A 20,495-nucleotide genomic window follows, 5' to 3' on the forward strand; every position below is an offset into this window, starting at 1 on the left:
GCCAGCCCTAGCAATGTTAATTTTTACTCGTTTTGAGTTTGACTCGGTTATTTATTCTAATTTCTGTTCACTTTGAACTTCATTTATTTGTTGATAGTGATTTGTGGTAGTTTTACGCTTGGAAGATTATTTGACTTTATTTCTGCCCATTTTTGGCTTAATGGAGCTCTTTACTTTTCTTTGAAAAACTTATTTTGTTGAAAAAGTTTTTAAATTAATACACATATAAATTAGCTTAATTCAACCAGGGGGGGCTAGCGCCCCCCAAATCCCATCCCTTATGGTCACCCATGAACGGTACTTGTAGTGGTAGTATTAATAGTATATGTATGGCTTTTCATGGTTTGAACATAAGTCTCATCAAGTCCTGGAAGTTTCAACTTAATACAATTAGCCGTTCCTGACACGGCTGAATTATCCTCGTGATAACCTGTATATTTAAATCATTTTGTGATTTTCATCTTAATGCTCTTAGCCTTACAAGTAGTTGCAATAATGAAGTAGCAGTAGTAGTAGTAGTAGTAAATTTAGCAGCGGTTGTAGCATTAGTAATAGCATACAGATATTGCCTTTTGATCATCTGATCTTCCCCTTTAAATATTTTCTGAAAGTTTCAACTTAATACTCAGTTCTACTCTTCAGATACGCTCTTTTGACAATGTACGTGCACATAGTTTCTTTTGATTTAGTTCTAATTTCCCCTCAATATCTTAAATGTAGTACTGAGGTTATAGCAGTAGTAGTGGAAACAGTAATAGTGGTGGTAGTTTTAGTAGTAGTAGTAACGTACAATTGTAACCTTTTTGGCCCATTGATCATCTCCCTTATTGTTTCCTGAAAGTTCCAAAATATTATACTCAGTCATTCCTGAGTTATATCATTTTGACAGCCTGTATAAAAATAATGTGTTTTGATTTAGTTCAAAACTTCCCTCGACCTTCTCTGAAAGGCTCACCTGAATGCCCTTTGTCTTTTTGGAAAGTAAAAGTCAAACATGCATAGCTTTCTCAATAACAAACGAATTGACTAACTTACAGACATTGTTCTGGGGGCTGCACAGGCCTAGATTTACCAATAGGCCCACTAGGCCCTGCCCTAGGGGCACACAATGCCAGGGTGAGCAATAAATTATCACTGAGTTATTTTTTCTTAGCAAAACTAGACCAATTTTATTTATCGTCGAAGTGCTGGGTGCGCTCCGCTGCCATGCAGCCGATTCACAGGAAAATGGTTTTAAAACAAAATAGAATTTCTATGGACATTTATAAACAGCCAGAATTCTGTATCACCTCTCTCTTTCATTACTTTTGGCTCATCAGTCGCGTTCTGTTCAGTTCTTCCACTATGCCCCAATTTTTGGAGACCTCCCCGAAAATCTCGCAAAAACGGAGCGGAAAAACGCTTAGGCCTGGGAGCGTCGAATCTTTAGATCCGACCCTCGGGCTGTGAGGGGTTGACGTCCCCAAAGGCATTATTACAGTATCTTTCAACAATAATGAAGAAAGTAGACGCCTCAAAATTTTAATTGGATGTTTGCTCTGGAAAATGATGTGTTTGGAAAAAAAGGGCGAGCGGGTTGGCCTCATTTTACTTTTAACGATAAAAGCATTATAACTTCCAATTTCCAATTTGATGAGCCCTATCCAAAGTTTGTTCGACCACCCATCCCATAAAAACGTTATATGCCTTCGGGGCATAACTTACAACCCTGGCCCCCATGTTCTGAGGGGCTATTTCAACCCCAAAGATCTTTTTACATGATCTTTTGACTATTTTGAATCAAATGGCTATCTCAAATTTTCTATTGGATGTACTTGGGCAAAAAAAGACGTGGGGTGGGGCTTGTTGCCCTCCTGACTCTTAAAAAGGACACTAGGACTTTTGATTCCAAATTGAATGAGCCATATCCGAAGTCTATGCGACCACCCTTTCTATAAAAACCTTAAAAATTAACAAGGGCAACTAATATAACTTATAGTCCTTGCCCTGAGGGCCGTGGGGGGATAACCTAATTACTGGACCTTTCAATTACACTGAACAAAATGGTTATCACAAGATTTAGATGGGATGTGTTCGGGGAAATGATGGGCATGAAATGTGCCCTCCAATCACTTTCGACTATTATAAAGGACATTAGCCCTTTCAATTTCCAATCCTTTCCTTAGCCCTTTCCTTTCAAATTCAATGAAGCCCTATTGAAGTTTCTATGACAACTTCTTCTATACAAAGTGCCTTGGTTTAAAAAAAAACAAAAAAAAAGTAATAATAATAAGAAATAATAATACATTGTGTCCACATCGCTCTTTACTTAGGCAGCGCTATTGCGCTACCTATGATATGCGGGAACGGAGCTTGGTACTCCTTGTGCTAAAGTTTAAAAGCTATATAATGTTGATCAACTCTTAAAGTACAAGGACATCAACATAAAGGATTTTTGCCTCCTAGGCCCATCTTAGGTCTATTCAAGCCTGAAAACCTCGATTTCCTAAAATTTTCTTTTAGGTTGTTTCAAAATTATGAAGTTTTGGGGCAATACCATATTTTTGCCAGTTTGACGTTTAGTCGTGAAAAAAATATGCAAAACGAATTAGTAAAATTGACAACGCGCTTTATCCATAAAAATTCAAGCGTTAACAATTTGCTTACCAAAGACCAATTATCAAAGACAACTACATTTTCAAAGGGAAGCTACCCCTTCTTAAGCTCTCTGTACAAAAATCTGTTAAACTTATTTTTGGTCAATGTTTTTTTTTAAATTTGGCACCCGTTACTATCAATAGCTTTATCACTGCATATGGAGATCATTTTCACCAAAAAACAAATTCCCAATTTGCTTTCTAATTTTTAAGATGTACGTACATAGTTGTGCAGCTTTCGATTTAACTTGTTTCACTGTTCCTGTTTCTTAAATAAACAATAAGATAAAATTTAAATTAAGACTGGGAGGAGGTCTTATCGGTACTGTTGCATAATGTGGACACCGCTATATACTGTATCAAGAAAACGAGAGACGATACCCGCCAAACGGGTTATTTGCAAGAGACCGCTATAGAGAAATGGAACGCAAAGCATGGTTTTCAATGCGTTTACGATATTTAAACTGTCGTTTTTTGGGGTTTAGGGGGGGGGGCTGGTAAGAGAACTAGGTTAGGGTACGGTTGTAATATATGCTTTGCTTTATCCCCACCCCTCCTAATGTGCGAATATGTAACTCAAATTTTTTTCCAAACTCTAAGACATTCATCTTATTTTATTTCCATATCATTAACAAAACTTGACTTCTTCGCGGTGTTCGTATAATGCACCAGTACCGTCGTATCCTCCCCAGCCCAAAGAATGATGTCGGCGTGCTTAGAGTTTTAGTAAAGAGAAAAAATAATATTTTATTCAATGTTGACTCAAGGCTCAAGTTCTACTTTGCGAAATCGTGCGGAAAACTGATGACTGTTGCTTTTACCTTCTATTGTTTGAAAATTTTATAATGATTAATTAGGTTTAGCGTAGTAAAAATAGTGGTTTCGGCTGATAGCTTACGGGCGCATGCCTGCAGGCTTGTTCCTCTGTAGAAACGCTTCTTCTGCTGTCTCAACAGACAAACTGATCCTCAGTGCTTATTATTGGGTGGAACATTTATAATGGTGGAAGGATAGATGAAAAGTATTTTTTCCCCATTCTCTTTAATTACTCAGTCGTAAGTTGTTCTATTACGAAATGCATATTTTGCTATTAACTCACTAATGAAATAGCTGAGAAATATACACACATTTCGAATCAGAATTTCATCCTGAATTCAAATATAACATTCATTTGAGTCGGAAATTAATTATACCACTTAGTGTAATATGCAAATGTCTATTCTGAATTGCATTTAGGCCTATGCTATGAATTAATTCCGATTCTAAAGATATGTCTGTCTGTTTCCTATCTTATTGTGACTAAACTACCCAAGTCTAAGGTAAATTTTCTCGACAGGCCATGAGGACTTTCATGTCCAGCTCTCATGAAATATATTTTATTGGATATTTTCTTCATAATTTTTGTGGTAAATATTTAGCAAATTGAATACCATTTGCTTGCCAAAAAATCTAGGCTATACACCAATCGACAAAAATCTTGGTAAAGTTGCAGTTTTCAACATAATTCAGCTAGTATGAAAGTGAATATACTTGATGCCTTTTTTTAGATGAAGTATTTTTAAAGTCGTGACAAGTCTCGACTTATATTTTTAAAGTCTTAGGTAAATTTCTTGTTGGTTTACAATTCCAAACATCTGGGTATAAGGGCTTTGTACCTCTAAAATGGGGTTCTCTGAATGTTATGAAGTTACGGAGGAAGGCAGATGCCTCAAAGGGTGCATTTTAATGCTAAAATATCCCGATTCTCATTGAGCCTTCAGATAAATACAGAATTAGTTCTAAGGGAGAGACGCGGGGAGGGCGGAGGTAGAAATTGATACATAATCCCCAGGTTGGTATTCAGGACTTTCGTTCGGTGGGTTATTTTTAGGAAGGGGGTCGGGGTGAAAAAACTTACAAATACATGTCAAAAATGTTAAGTAAAGAGTAGTTTTAAACCCCAAAATGAGCAGACTATTCCGTATATGAGGGATACTGCCCTTTCCTCATCCCCACCTTCACTTCATGGTCCCAGAAACTTCGGAGGATGCTCATTACGTCAGAAATTGAGGGTTCTACTCCTTTTTTATAAGTCAAAAATGATTGGAGACCAACCAGCCACGCCGGGGGTATTTTCCGTAGGGGGAGGGGATTATTTTCCACGGAGCGGTATTTTCCAAAAGGGGGATTTTTTGGGGGGAGGGGGGGGTAAACGCCGGCTCCCAAATTAGATATTTCCCATGTTTTCTCCCAGTGCGTTTCTCTTGTTTCAATCCATGTACCCTTAAATTGAATCAACTGTGACGAAACAAGAAACGGAAAAACAACAGTGACGGCATGGGCGTAGGGAGGGGGGGGGGCAGGGGGGCAGCTCCCCCCCTAAACCTTAAAATTTATATTACATATGGCTGAAAAAGCAGTTGATAAAACTCTATCACACTATCGACTGCCCCCCTCCCCTAGACAATATGCTGCCTAATGTTGCCTACGCCCATGAGTAACGGGTGGCAAAATGCTTTTGGAATATATAATTTGGGATATATATTTGTTCCTTAGGGGGAATAGGGGGTAAACTATAGCGGGGATGCATGCAAGATGTGTTAGCTACAGTTATTCAGCACATTATGAAGTAAGAATTGTTTTCTTAACATGTTTCCTTCTCAATAAACCGTAATCTAGACCTTTACCATAAAATGTTATTTTGAAAACAAATTTTCAGTAATTTAAAAAAAAGCTAGAAGTCCCTCAAAAATGACGTCAGGTTTGCTGTGACGTCAATTTTTAGGGGTTTCAGGTTCTTTTAAAAAATTCATACAAATTCGTTTTCAAAATAATAGTTTACTCTTAAGACAAAGGAAAAATAATAATTACCATTCTTGAATCAGTTGCAAATGGCATTTTTTTTCTCATTTTTTTAGAAACATCTTTGTAAATACTTGGTTACTATACTACTACTACTACTAAGAACTCACCACAGCACCAAGCCGCATGAGGCCAACACAGCTATGCACGCTCCTCCTCCATCCTAATCTTTTGAAAGGCCTCTTTAAGGGCTCGAGATTAAAACAATTTCCCCCGGAAACAATTATTGAATTATGAAAGAAGATAAGAAAAGGCAAGAGGTGATATATTCTCTTTCATCCTAGCTAAATTATATTGAAAACTACAAATTTACTGAAATCTCAAATATCCTAGTCATTTTTTGCGGCTGATAAGTATTTTTAGAGTTGTAAAGCCCTTGAAAATTTTGCTAAGTAACAGTGGAGTTTACCTCCCGTTCTGAAACGAACACAATAATTTGCTTACATCGGATTTTTAGAGTCGCTTCAGACCCGCCACATTTACCTGCCCTTAATGCCTGGTAGATATAACCTTCGACAAGACACAAATTGTTGCTGATTTTATTGCTGTGTATTATATTTTGGGGCTTATTTCAGTGTTGCAACAGTCACAGGTTTCTTCAGAGACGTCACCGATTTTTTAAGCGACCACAGGCTCAAAGATTTTTACAATCATACAGCGAAAAGTTACCAGTTTCCAAGGAAAAGAGCTGCATATTTAACTGTTAGAAACTGGATTTTACTAAGTGACATAAATCCACGTATCTTGACATAAATTTGACCTAAATTCGAGACTTAGCTGTACGTTAATTTCAAATGATCTGTGCAAGATTTAATAGCATTAGTTTAGGGTCAAAATTGTAAGTTGCACCAATTTAAAAATGTTAAATCATAAAATCTCTGGTCTTCTTACAAAAACATCCGGTTCAGGTGCTCAACTGCTCTGGACTGTTGTCGCGGTTTAAGCAAGATGTTTTAATGGTTAACACTAAGCTTAATGAATCTTGTGTATTTAGCTCAATTCGTCTGATGCATCTATTGATTTCAAAGTTCCCTTTTTTTGTTTCGGTTACTATTGAGCCGAGTCGCTCCCTGCTTACAGTTCGTCACCACGAACGGTTTGATAGAAAACGGGTTTTATGTTGGATGGAGACTAAAATAGACATTGCGTTTCTTTCAAAAAACATCTGAACCCTATCAGTTACTTGCTGGTATTTTCTTCTCAAGATGAGTAATAATCAATAATATTGCTTTTATACTTTGCAGAAATAATAGTAGTCCTCAAAATAGCCCTAAGGTGGTCCTTGCGTTGGCTGTTTTACGATCAAACTCTAAGGGCAGGGTCACCTAGTTTTCTAAAGCTGACTGAAGCTAAACAAAGGAGTGAACAAGTTTAGTTTGTTATCTTGCATTAAAAAGTGATTTCCTACATGAAAATCACTAAAAATTGGTAAGCCTACATGGCCATTTAGCACGCTGCATGTCTATAGTTTCAAAATTAGGTTTTCCCTCTTTTTTTCGACTCAATAGGCCTACAGGCAGTATAGTTTGCGATGACCCCTCATCCTTTTAAATGTATATTTTTTTGTTTCCTGTTTCTGGGACAATTTTCCAACTAACATGTGGTTGCGAAATAATCCATTCTGTTTTTTTTACGCAAGTATCGAAAACAATATGTGCTTCCCTTCCCCTATTTAAACTTTTTGTTGAATTTGTTGGAAAAAAAAATCTCAGATTGGTCCATTCAATGGATGAAAAGACTTGAACCTGTTATTCATAATTAGAAAATCAATCTAACAATATTGCCGTCGTCCAAATAATTACAACGAATCTTAAAAACAAACAAAAAAAAAGCTTAATTTATCATAAAAAAACGTCCACTAACATGTAGACCTAGCGTCAACTACGAAATATACATAAATACATACAAAATATATCAACCTAAGATATGCGATATTTAAATCCAACAAAATTCTTTTTAGATATTTTTAAAAAGAAAAAAGTATAGGACTCACGAATCAAAACATGAATAGAGTTTCCAGCCTACCCTGCAGCAACGTTAGAAAAGACTCTGAACGCATTCTTGTGGTAGAGGGTACCAACATGTTGTCCTAATTTTGAACCCTACACAGGCGTATATTGCTCACAGCTTGGAGCATGTCATATTGCAATAAGCTGCGACCCCATGCACCGATGACAAATACTAAGTTACGATTTTTTTTTGATTTGACATTTCTATACTAGTTTTCTCACTTATTTTAGGTTTCATCATTATGAAGTTTCATTTTGGACTCTACCAACAGCGTGCAACATTTCTTCTATTTCTTCTCTTTCACTTTGCTGGCCCTGGTTGGAGTTTCAGCTTCTCCGAGGAAGGAAATCCGCAACATATAGATTTGTCATTAAAATGGTGTAAAAATAATGAGTGTAAATACAGGATGAATAGAAAGTTTTCTAACAGTGGAATTTTTAATCATAGTGACTTTTCTAGTGAAACATATGATAATGAAGTTATTGTGAAAAAGCTACATGATGGTTCTCATAGCTACGTGTCTTTCCCAGTTGTGTTAGTAAACAATAGTGAAAATACCGCAAATTCAGCATTTTCACTCACAGTATCAAAATCTGTTGACCAAGAGTGTTTCGAGAAAAGTGAAATAGTTGAAGGATTATTGAATTACTTTCCAAAGATTGTTCGAAGTGAGTGTATGATTAAAATGTTCGACTATACGTCGAACAGTTTTGCCGTTGAAGTGAATGGTGGTGATCTCGTTTCAGTATCTCGCCAGTGTATACATGACTCCTATAATATATATCTTAAGGGAAGTTATGCATGTAATTTAAATCCCTATTTTTTTAACATCACACCGAGTGATTTCACTCTCGAGTTATTTCTGGATCCCATAAGTCAAAATGGAAGAAAGCGCAGAAGAAGGGCTTTAAAACGTAATCCCTTATATTTCGAGCAAAGTCTATACATTGCCGCTGTAGCTGAAGACAAGGATCCGGGCTTTGCTGTAACAACAGTATCTGCTAAAGACGGAATTGACTCTATTTTCCATTACTCCATGGTTGCTGTTCTTGATGCTCGTTCTCAGAAGCTATTTACTATAGACCAGACGTCTGGTACTGTGACAACTATTTCTAAATTAGATCGCGAGTCCATGGAAACACATTATTTTAGAATAACTGCAGTGGATGAATCTTCTCGTACTGCAACAACAACATTGCAAATCAATTTGGAAGATGTAAACGATCATGCACCACAATTTGAGCAAACACTCTATGAAACCACTGTGAGAGAATCAGCCACGATTGGTTCAAATGTTTTAAATGTACGAGCAATCGATCAAGATACTGGTCAAAACGCCGAAATTCATTATAGTATTTTGAACCCTTTTGGTGTGAACGAAGCTTTTAGAATTGATTGGAAAACAGGTGTCATTACTACCAGACAAACTCTTGATAGAGAGCAGGTTGCAAAATATAACTTAACTATTCAAGCTTCTGATCAAGGCCCTGTTTCAGAGCGTCAATCAACCATTACGCACGTTTTAATTAATTTAATTGATGAAAATGACAACTACCCGCAATTCACTGAACGTACATACAATGCCGAAGTTCCAGAAAATATTCCGTGGTCTACAAATCCTGTTATTGAAAAAATACGGTAAGTCTTTTTTTGTTTTCTAAGTAAATCCCATATGGCAATAACTCAGGTAGAATTGTCTGATGAGTTTTTCTAAAATCCATGTTTGCCGACCTTTATAACAAGCAGATCCATAACGTTCTGCTTTTATAACGTTTTTTAAAAGAATTAAGTTAAAACAAATTAATGCAAATAAAGACTGGGGTCAGAATCAGGAAAAAAATAGACTGGAGGGGTCTGTCGCCTCTCAAATCCACACTCTTAACGTTGAAGTGCTTGCTTGAGTTTAATTGAAAGCAAAACAGTTTTTGGTGTTTTTGCTGAAAACGCGAAAATACTGATTTTTTCTTAAAAATCAAGAAACGTTTGTAATTACCAGTGGGGCATTTGCTCCATCGTTTTAGTAAGGCTGAAGCAATCTCTAGAATGGAAACAGTATTCTTCTGTTCAGGGTAATTTTTACTATTTAGGTGCTAACGTTGCTCTTTACTTTTATGTGGTTTATATTGAATTTGTTTTTTATTTCTCATGTAAATATAATTTTATTTTACCATTGATGGGAAGGGCTAGCCTACTTTACTGGACAGCAAATAATCTCGACATGTTATTTTCTTTTCCTTTAATGTTTATTGTTAGCAAATATAATTGCAAATGCATCTTACGCCACAACACAATGGTCAACATGTAGTTTAATTAGTCGTGTAGAGGTTATAAGACAAACCCTAAAGCTGCGAAAGAAAAAAAAACACTTTAAGATTTGAGGCTGCACCCTTAGATTATCGAATATTTGACAGACCATGATATAATCGAATCCGCTGCAATGTACTTCAAAGTGTTGTTAAAGAAAAAAATCAAAGATACTCTATGCCACTGGGAAAACCTATGGTCCAGCTGATTTTTCAAATTCATTTTTTGATGGTTATTAAATAAAAAAAAACAAGTTTTTTAAACTGAAAGTAAGGAGCGACATTAAAACTTAAAATGAACAGAAATTATTCCGTATATGAAAAGGGCTGTCCCCTCCCCAACGCCTCCCTCTTTACGCTAAAGTTTTTTATTGTTTTAAAAAATAAAGTTGTGAGACAGAGTCAAACTTTAGCGTAAAGAGCGAGGCGTTGAGGAGGGGACAGCCCCTTTCATATACAGAATAATTTCTGTTCGTTTTAAGTTTTAATGTTGCTCCTTACTTTCAGTTTAAAAAACTTGTTTTTTTTTATTTAATTTCTGATCGGTTTTTAGTCAATGCAGCTTTTATTTTGGTTCACCGTCATTGAAGACGTAAACAAAATTTGCATAAAAATTTAACTTTTCTTTTGCTAAATGGCTGTCTCTAAATTTGCTTTTGACGTAATTTACAAATTAACTTACGTAACGAAGTTCTATATTCGTATATTTTTCTTCTGGCAAAAAATACAAAGTTGCAGATTTTTGCAGATATGAGCTTGAAACCTATGTAATAGGGTTTTCTGATACGCTGAATCTGACGGTGTGATGTTCATTAAAATTCTTTCACTTTCAGGGGATGTTTCCCCCCTCTTGAAAAAATAAGGTAAATTTTCTCAGGCTCGTAGCCTTTGATGAGTAATACTAAACTTAATAAAATTTATATATTTAGAATCAGCATTATAAGCCCATTGTTTTGATACATTTATTGACATCAAAATTCCGTTTTAAAAGTTTCGATTACTAGTATCACTTGTTTTTTTATTGTTTTTTTTATTACGTATACGTTATTACGTATATGAGGGGGTTCTCCCATTAGTCAATACCACGCTCTTTACGTTAAAAGTTAAAAAAAAAATTAATTAACAAAACCCCGAAACAACAAAAGCCGTTTAATTAGAAAAGATAGCTATTTTGAAAGCACTAAAAAAAAAACTGAAGCTGTAAAGAGCGAGGTATTGACTTGGGGGAGAACCCCCTCATATACGTAATAATTTCTGTTCGTTTTAAGTTCTAATGTTGCTTCTTAATTTCGTTTGAAAAAACTTGTTTTTTTAAATTTAATTTCTGATCGTTTTTTAAATAATGCTTGGAAATCCGGTGCCCCTTTCATAGAAATGTCCCTTAACCTAAAGAAACATCCCCCACTGAAAGATTCTCCCGAGTAACCCCCTCCTCCAGCCCCCCCCCCCACCAGAAAAAAATCGTTCCTGAAAATGTCTGTATGCTTCCCAAAAACCAAAACAATATGTAAACAATGGGCAAAGTTCATAACATGCAGCCCTTTCCCGGGGTACTGTAGGGGATTAACTCATCCTAAAAGACATATTTATTAGATTTTAGACTATGCTTAATAAAATGGCTATCTCAAAATTTTAATTGGGTGACTTTGAGAAAAAAATGAGCATGGGAGGGGGCCTAGTTGCCCTCCATTTTTTGGTCTCTTAAAAAGGGTAACTTTTGATGGGTAAGATTAAACTTGATGAAACTTGTACGTTTGAAATCAGAATTAAAATATGATTCTTTTGATGTATCTATTGGTATCAAAATTCCGTTTTTTAGAGTTTCGGTTACCATTGAGCCGGGTCGCTCCTTACTTACAGTTCGTTACCACGAACTGTGTGATTGTCAGTTTATAACCTCAAGTATGATCATATATGATTAGTAGCCAGCTGTAGGTTTTCAATATTTTGTATCAACGGTTTCTGAAAGCATGCCCTTTTGTCCAAGGAATGAAATTTGGTGATGATGTCTCTCAATGGTGGAAAGTGTTTTTTTTATAGTGCAATAAAAAATATGTTGTTTAGTTTCAACAGGCAAAATTGGGATGGTAAAAAGAAATACGTTTTTTAAGCTGTTGTGTCTTAGATGCTATCGAATTAATGTTGGTTTGAGCTTTTCAGTTTATTTATTAGTATTTCAATTTTTCACTTTTCTAGTACAAATTTGATGTTAAAATCAAGGAAAAGAATGTTATTTGTAAATCTCGTTTTGTTTTATCGACACGTGTGACTGTGATGTGATTCTTGCATTACGGATGTCACCTATATGCTGAACTTGATGTTGCAATTTCTTCTCAAGATCACATCCCTTTTCTAAATTTGACACCTTTGATTGGCACCTGAAATTTAATGAAGTTTACATATCTGGAATTATTATAAAAAACAGGTTATTTTTACATGTATATTTCTCAAAATATATTTTTGTTTTACGGTTTTGTTTAATTTAGCTACTTTTTAAAGTTTAGGTACTATTAAACAGGTTGTTCTATATTCCGTTGCCAGAAAATAATTGATTGTAGTGACTGTGTGGCGAATATGCAAATATAAATATATTCTAAAATATCGCCCTCCTGTAGATTTTATATATTTAGTTATTTGATGCTCGTAAGGGCAGCCATCAAGGTTGTAGTACATTTTCTAGAGCTTTGGAATTCTAGTGTATTGCTATATAAACAATTTTAATTGATCAAGTCAGATAAGTACTCTGTAACTGTAATCTTTTGATTCTACTTTCAGTGCCACGGATGCTGATATAGGAGCCAATGGTGCTATTCGATACTCATTAATCGGTGGAAATACACAAGGTCACTTTGCTATTGACAGTCTAACTGGAGATGTCTCCGTAGTTCAACCATTAGACTTCGAGTCAATTAGGAGCTACAGATTAGTTATTAGAGCTCAAGGTTCGTGCCCTTCAAGCTCCTTCTTTACCTGTAGTTGTTTTCACCTGTTAGCATTCGAAAAGACCTTTTTCTTTTTTTTTTCTTCGCACTATCCCTGTGATCCTACATCTTCTTGAAAAAAAGAAGAAGGCAGAAAATCTTGCCAGACTCTTTGAATTATTAATTTGAAAAAAAAACACAGTCCGAAAAAGAAATTTTTCATTGAAAAGCAAAGAGCCATATCAAACTTAGGAACAGCGAAAATAAAGTCCTGTACTAATTCAAACTCAAAGAATAAATAAAACTCAAAGAATAAATTCAAAGAATAAATAAAACTCAAAACGAACAGAAATTAAAATAACATATAAAACATTAAGAAAACATATACTGATATGGATGTATAGATAAATTTTAAAAGGATTAAAAATAAACTTGAGTATTAAATTCAAACTTAAAACGAACAAAAATTAATTCAACTAGGAGTTTAGTTATTTGTCCTAAAGTATTTGTCCCGTTTCTATGTTTGTATACAGTTATGGATTCTTGCATCTATTAATTAAAAAAACAAGTTTTTTTTAACTGAAAGTAAGGAGCGACATTAAAACTTAAAACGAACAGAAATTATTCCGTATATGAAAGGGGCTGTCTCCTCCTCAACGCCTTGCTCTTTACGCCAAAGTTTTTTATTGTTTAAAAAAATAGAGTAGTGAGAAAGTCAAACTTTAGCGTAAAGAGCAAGGCGTTGAGGAGGGGACAGCCCCTTTCATATACGGAATAATTTCTGTTGGTTTTAAGTTTTAATGTCGCTCCTTACTTTCAGTTAAAAAAACTATTTTTTTTTATTTAATTTTTGAACGTTTTTGAATAAATGCAGGTTTTGATCTTGGCCCACATTACATGAATAATTAAAACAAAATTTTCATATTAATTTACTTTTATCTGGTTAAATGACTTTCTCGAAACTTGTTTCATTTTATTCACGAACGTTTTTATTAGTAATTAATATACGTAACTTACGAGTTAACTTACGTAACAAACTTCTATATTCATATATTTTTAATACGTATATTAGGGGGTTCGCCCCCTAGTCAATACCTTGCTCTTTAAGTGAAAGTTTGAATTTTGTTCCAATTCTTTAAAACTGACCGCTTAATCACAAAGGCCGTTAATTAGAATAAACAGCTCTTATGAAAGAACTAAAAAAATCTCTGGCTTGAAGAGTGAGGTATTGACTAGGGGGTGAACCCAATCCTATATGTAATATTATCTGTTCGTTTAAAGTTTTGATGTTGCTGCTGTTGCATTTGAAAAGCTTGTTTTTTTTATATTTAATTTCTGATCTTTTTTTAAATAATGATGGGAAGTCCGGCGTCCCCTTCATGGCAATGTCCCTTCGCCCATGAAGACTTTCTTCATAGAAAGATCCTCCCACATAACCCCCGACCCCCCCCCCTACCAGGAAAAATCTCCCCTGAAAACGTCTGTACTGTATACTTCCCAATAACCAATACTGTATGTTAACATTGGGTAAAGTTCATAGCTTTCAGCCCTCCTCCCGGGAACTTCGGGGGATTAAGTCATCCTAAAAGACATACTTATAATATTTTCGAACATGCTGAACAAAATGGCTGTCTCAAAATTTTGATCAGGTGACTTTGGGAAAAAAATGAGCGTGGGAGGGGGCCTAGTTGCCCCCATTTTTTTTGGTCACTTAAAAAGGGCACTAGAACTTTTAATTTCCATTCCAATGAGCCCTCCCACGATATTCTAGGACCACTGGGTCGATACGATCACCCCTGGGTGAAAAAAACAAATAAACACACATCCGTGATCTTTCTTCTGGCAAAAAATCGAAAATTCCACATTTTTGTAGATAGGAGCTTGAAACCTCTACAGTAGGGTTCTATGATACGCTGAATATGATGGTTTGATTTTCATTAAGGTTCTATAACTTTTAGAGGGTCTTTCCCTCTTTTTTCGAAAATCAGTCAAATTTTCTCAGGTTCATAACTTTTGATGGTTAGGACTAAAACTTGGTGCAACTTATACTTTTGAAATCAGAATTAAAATTTGATTCTTTTGATGTATCTATTGGTATCAAAATTCCGTTTTTTAGAGTTTCGGTTACCATTGAGCCGGGTCGCTCCTTACTTACAGTTCGTTACCACGAACTGTTTGATTACTCGTGCTTAAAACTTCATTGGTCTTAAATTGTGATGCAAAACATCAGCATTTTATCAGTTTGAAATTCAGCATTAAAATTCGATTCTTTTGATGTATCTATTTGTATCAAAATACCGTTTTTTAGAGTTTCGATTACCATTGAGCCGAGTCCCAATAACCAATACTAAATGTTAACATTTGGTAAAGTTCATAACTTTCAGCCCTCTTCCTGGGGGCTTTGAGGGATTAAGTCATCCTAAAAGACATAATTATAATATTTTCGACTATGCTGAACAAAAAAGCTATCTCAAAATTTTGATCGGGTGACTTTGGGAAACAAATGAGCGCGGGAGGAGGCCTAGTTGCCCTCTATTTTTTTTGTCACTTAAAAATAGCCCTAAAACTTTTATCTTTCATTCGAATGATCCCTTCCATGATATTATACAACCAATAGGTCGATACGTCCACCTCTGGGGAAAAGAAAAAAAAAACAAAAAAACAAATTCACCCGCATATGTGATCTTTCTTCTGGCAAAAAATGGAAAATTCCACATTTTTGTAGATAGGAGCTGGAAACCTCTACAGTGGGGTTCTATGTTACGCTGAATGATGGTGTGATTTTTATTAAGGATTTATTACTTTTAAGGGGTCTTTCCCTCTTTTTTCGAAAATCAGCCAAATTTTCTCAGACGCTTAACTTCTGATAGGTAAGATTCAAACTGGTAAAAGTTATACTTTCTAACTCAGAATCACAATTTTAATCTTTTGATATATCACTTTATATCAAAATTTCGTGACCTAGAGATTCAGATATAGCTTGGCCAGGTCGCTCCTTGCTTAAAATTCGTTACAACGAACTGTTTGATTTCTAGTGCTTAAAACTTCATTGGTCTTAAATTGTGATGCAAAACATCAGCATTTTATCAGTTTCTACTTGCACTCTGTTATGTTTTGGGAAGTAGATAGTTCCCCAACACCGATGAAGTTAGCTACTACTACTACTAGTATTACTACAACTGCTACTACTAGCAGTTACTACTACTGCTACTAACAACAATAACAACAACTAAGGCGGGGAGAAAATTGGCCAGAAACTCTATTTATGCTTCGCCGTTGTGGTGGATTTCATTGTTGTGTATCATTTCTAGAGTTTTGCATCTGCTTATTTCGACTTTATAAGCGTAATTGTCATTCTATTTTATTTAAAGGACCTGTGCTTCTGTCGTTTTGTCATTACTTTCCTCCAAGGGTCCCAATCTCGTAGGACATACCGGCACACAGTGGCTCATTTGTCCCTTAGAATATAAGGAATAATAAAAATTAACCGGCGTTATAAGCCATTTATTGAATAAAAATAACGATAATAGAGCGTTATATTGTTACACAGTAGGGGGAGGGGCTGTCTAAGGCTTAAAAAAATGTATATTTGGTACACATTTTGAGAATTTACACGAGAGGTAATTTCGATAAATATTAAGGCGGTTTGACTTCTGGACTCTTCATTTGAAGAACATATTCCGAGCGTTCAAAGTGGATACAGCTTCCACTTATTATGGAAACGATAGTGTTTAGTGAGAAATTTAAATTGTTAAATGTCAAACCACTCTGATCATAGGCAGCGCAAACGCGCTGCCTAAGTAAAGAACGATGTTGGCACAATGTATTATTTTTTTTATTTTGTTCCCTTTAGACCAGGTCACTTCGTATCGAAGGAGTTGTCGTAGAAACTTGGAAAAGGGCTCAATCGATTGGAAATTGGAACGGCTAGTGCCCTTTTTAATAATCTAAAGCGATTGGAAGGCAACTAGCACTCCTTCCACGCCCACCATTTCCCCAAACACATCCAATCAAAATTTTGAGATAGCCATTTTGTTCAGCATAGTTGAAAGTTTCCTTCAATTACGACCTTTTCCCCCAAACACATCCAATCAAAATTTTGAGATGGCCATTTTGTTCAACGTGGTTAAAAATTCTGGAAGTTAGGTCTTTGAGGATGACAGCCCTCCCCCCCCCCCACAACCCTCCGTGTTTGGGTTGTAAGTTATGCCCTGGCGGCATATATGGTTTTTTATAGACAATTTTTATCAATATCAATATAACTATCAACGTATTTCATAGTTGATAGATGATAACCCCCTCAGGGCAAGGGTTGTAAGTTTTGCCCTTGGGGCATATAAGGTTATTATAGATAAAAAAGGGGCTCATTCGATTGGAAATTAGAAGGATTTGTGCCTTTTTTAATAGTCGAAAGGGATTGGAGGGCAAGTAACCCCCCTCTCACGCCCACCTTTTCCCCAAACACATCCAATCAAAATTTCGGGATATCCATTTTATGCAACGTAGTTGATAGTTCTGGGAATTAGGTCTTTGAGGATGACACCCCCCCCCCCAAGTGCTCAGGGTAAGGGTTATGAGTTATGCCCTGGCAGCATATAAGGTTTTTATAGCAAGTTTTTATCAATATAACTATCAACGTAGTTGATAGTTGATAGATGATAACCCCCTCAGGGCAAGGGTTAGTTGTTTCCTTGGGGCATAAAAGGTTATTATAGATAGCGATTTTGTAGAAACTTCAAAAAGGACTCATTCGATTGGAAATTAGAAGGGCTTGTGCCCTTTTTAGTAGTCGATAGTGATTGGAGGGCAAGTAACCCCCTCTCACGCCCACCGTTTCCCCAAACGCATCCGATCAAAATTTTGAGATAGCCATTTGTTCAAAGTAGTTGATATTTCTGGAAATTAGGTCTTTAAGGATGACACCCCCCAAAGTCCTCAGGGCAAGGGTTGTTAGTTATGCCCTGGGGGCATATAAGGTTCTTATAGAAAACGCTGTCGTAGAAACTTTAAAAAGGGCTCATTTGATTGGAAATTGAAATGGCTAGTGCCCTTTTTAGTAGTCGAAAGTAATTCGAAGGCAAATAGCGCACCTTCCACGCCCACCATTTATCCAAACATATCCAATCAAAATTTTCAGATAGCCATTTTGTTCAAAGTAGTTGAAAGGTCCGTAAATTATATCTTTGAGGATGGCACTCCCGCCATAGCGCCCGTAGTAAGGATTATAAGTTATGCCCTGGGGCATGTAAAGTATATATGGAGAACTTTGTTGTAGAAACTTGAAAAGAGCACATTCGATTGGAAATTCAAAGGCCTTTTGCCCTTTTTAATAGTCGAAAGTGATTGGAGGATAACTAAACCCCCTCTCACGTCGACCTTTTCCCCAAACACGTCCAATCAAAATTTTTATACTTTTAGATTAGAAGTATAATTTGCACTTTACTGAAAGAAATACAAATGAATGTGTATTGTCAGTTTGATATACATTTACTGATATTTAGTAATCAAAATGTTAATACTATTTGATTTATTAAAGTTATAAAAGTAAAAACATTTATATTTTTTCAGTAAAGTGCAAATTATATTCTGGCCTTGGGAAGGCATAGGGTTTTTTCAGCCCTATTCATGTTAATTTCTGCTCGTTTTGAGTTTGACTCGGTTATTTATTGTAATTTCTGTTCATTTTGTGTTTCATTTATTTATCGATGCTGATTTGTAGGAGTTATATGATTGGTATATTCTTTTATTTGACTTTGACTAGTTTTTGGTTTAATGGAGTTCTTTACTTCTCTTTGAAAAACTTATTTTGTGGAAAAAGTTTTTTAATTAATAACTCCAAATGATCCCCTTCTCCTTTAACATTGTAATTCCTAATACTGATCCCTAATATGTTGTGCCCACATCGTTCTTTACTTAGGCAGCGCTATTGCTCTGCCTATGATTAAAATGCGATCAATAACTGAAAAAAAAGAAAATGTATTTTTGAATGAAAATGAACAGTAACACTAAAACACAAAACGAACACAAATTATCCTGCATCGATGGGAGCTACCATCCCTAGTCCCTAATCTGTGTACCAACATTTGACTTTCCCTCTAATAATGCTTCAAGAATAATTGTTCTGATGCATGGGGAATGCAATAAGTTTTTTTTTTCAAAATGCCTTGAAAACGGAAAGGAATTATTGATTTGTTCCTGTTTTGGAAAATAGATTTTTCATGTCTGATGTTTTGAAATATGTATTTCTTGCATTAAAAGAGCCCTCGCTTTAGCACTGGCTAAACTTTAGCGTATAGAATGGAAGTTAAGGGGATTTAGGGAAACCCTCCCATAGATTCACATATACTGGATCATTAACATTTGTTTTAAGTTCTAATGCGCTTTTAACTTCCATTTGAAAGAAAAACAAGTTTTTTTTATGAATTATTAAACCAGAGCCTATTAGTTTATTAATTAAAAAGTCCGTTAATAGGCCCTTTAACCTTAGATGACCTAGGATGTAGCAAAGCAAGCATGCGCTGCTTTTTTGTACAAGTCACAGGGGGAAAATTGAAAAATACAAAGCAGTATGAATAAACAAAAAAAGAACATAAATTATTTTAAACACTTTAACGTTCTTGGGAGCCTGGTCCCAAAGACTCCCCTGTGTACTTTTGATGTTAATTAGATAAATGATAAAAGTATAAGATCAAGAATATTAGGTTGTTCGAATAGTTTCATTTTCGTATCATATATAGGAGGTTTTAGAAACAAAAACATTAATAATATGGAACCCAAATGAACATTTGCACTGTGGTAAAATGTCGTAAATAATAATAATAATAAAAAAAATGGAAGGTTTCAAAATTCTTCATAATATAGCTTTTTTATATCAAAGGTAGAATTTCTGTAGTAATTGCTTACTCTCTTTTATAGCTGGTTCTTCCCTATAACACATCTTATATTTGACTTATTTATCAAGCAGTTCGTGGTAACAAACTGTAGTAAGGAGCTGCGCGGCTCAATTGTAACCGAATCTTTAAAAAATGGAATCTAGTAACCGAATCTTCTTCTACCAATAGAACATAAAAAAATAGGCATATTAAGATATTGTTTTCTTTTCCCAAAAGGTGATTGTATCGAGCCCAATGGTCCTAGAAGATCGACAGATGGCTCTTTTGAACAGAAATTAAAAGTTCTAATACCCTTTTTAAGTGACTAATAGGACTGGAGGGGGCAGCTAGCCTCCTCTCGCCTAAGCCCTTCGCCCAGAGTGATCTAACCAAAATTACTAGATATCCATATTTCAGCACAATTCAAAAGTTCAATAACTATGCTTTTGATGATGATGTGACTCCATAGTCCCTGGGGAGAGGGTTTTAAGTTTTAATGCCCTTTTAAGTCATCAAAAACTTGGAGGGCAGTAAGCGCCGTTCCCCCCGGCCCCTTCTCCTAAAATCGTCCGATGAAAATTTTTAGGTAGTTGTTTTGTTCAGAATAGCTGTTTGGTCCAATGAGTATGCCTTTAGGGATAACATGACCCTCCAATGGTCTCTGGGGAAAAGGCTGTAAGTTGCAAAATCTGTTGATGCTGTTCACCTATAGTATTCGTAAATGCAATGTAGCCTACATCTCGTAGCCTTGTAGTAGAGCAATCTTCCGAAAATCGAGAGGTTAACAGTTCAATAACATGTTATTCTCTATTTATTTATTTTAATTTATTTTTAACAAAGCTATGACTTGAACTTTGACATAAAATAATCCACTGTATGTGTTGGCATTTCCGGGAAAAATTTTCTAAGGGG

At 35.5% G+C, this 20,495-nt stretch overlaps 1 protein-coding gene across 1 annotated transcript in view; it reads left to right on the forward strand.

Moving 5' to 3' along the window:
• Nucleotides 1–3,639: 3,639 nt before the first annotated feature.
• The window catches only part of LOC148940057 (protocadherin-like wing polarity protein stan), a 421,746-nt gene continuing 404,890 nt past the window's right edge, over nt 3,640–20,495 (forward strand). Inside the window, exons 1-3 of the mRNA XM_089106281.1 lie at nt 3,640–3,691; nt 7,718–9,125; nt 12,566–12,732. Coding sequence (XP_088962407.1) covers nt 7,729–9,125; nt 12,566–12,732 — 1,564 coding nt within the window. The 5' untranslated portion in view covers nt 3,640–3,691; nt 7,718–7,728. The remainder of the gene's footprint in view (nt 3,692–7,717; nt 9,126–12,565; nt 12,733–20,495) is intronic.

The sequence above is a fragment of the Artemia sp. Qi Xiang Cuo genome, chromosome 20 (genome assembly GCF_049724085.1).
Source record: "Artemia sp. Qi Xiang Cuo chromosome 20, ASM4972408v1, whole genome shotgun sequence".
Taxonomy (NCBI): Eukaryota; Metazoa; Arthropoda; class Branchiopoda; order Anostraca; family Artemiidae; genus Artemia; species Artemia sp. Qi Xiang Cuo.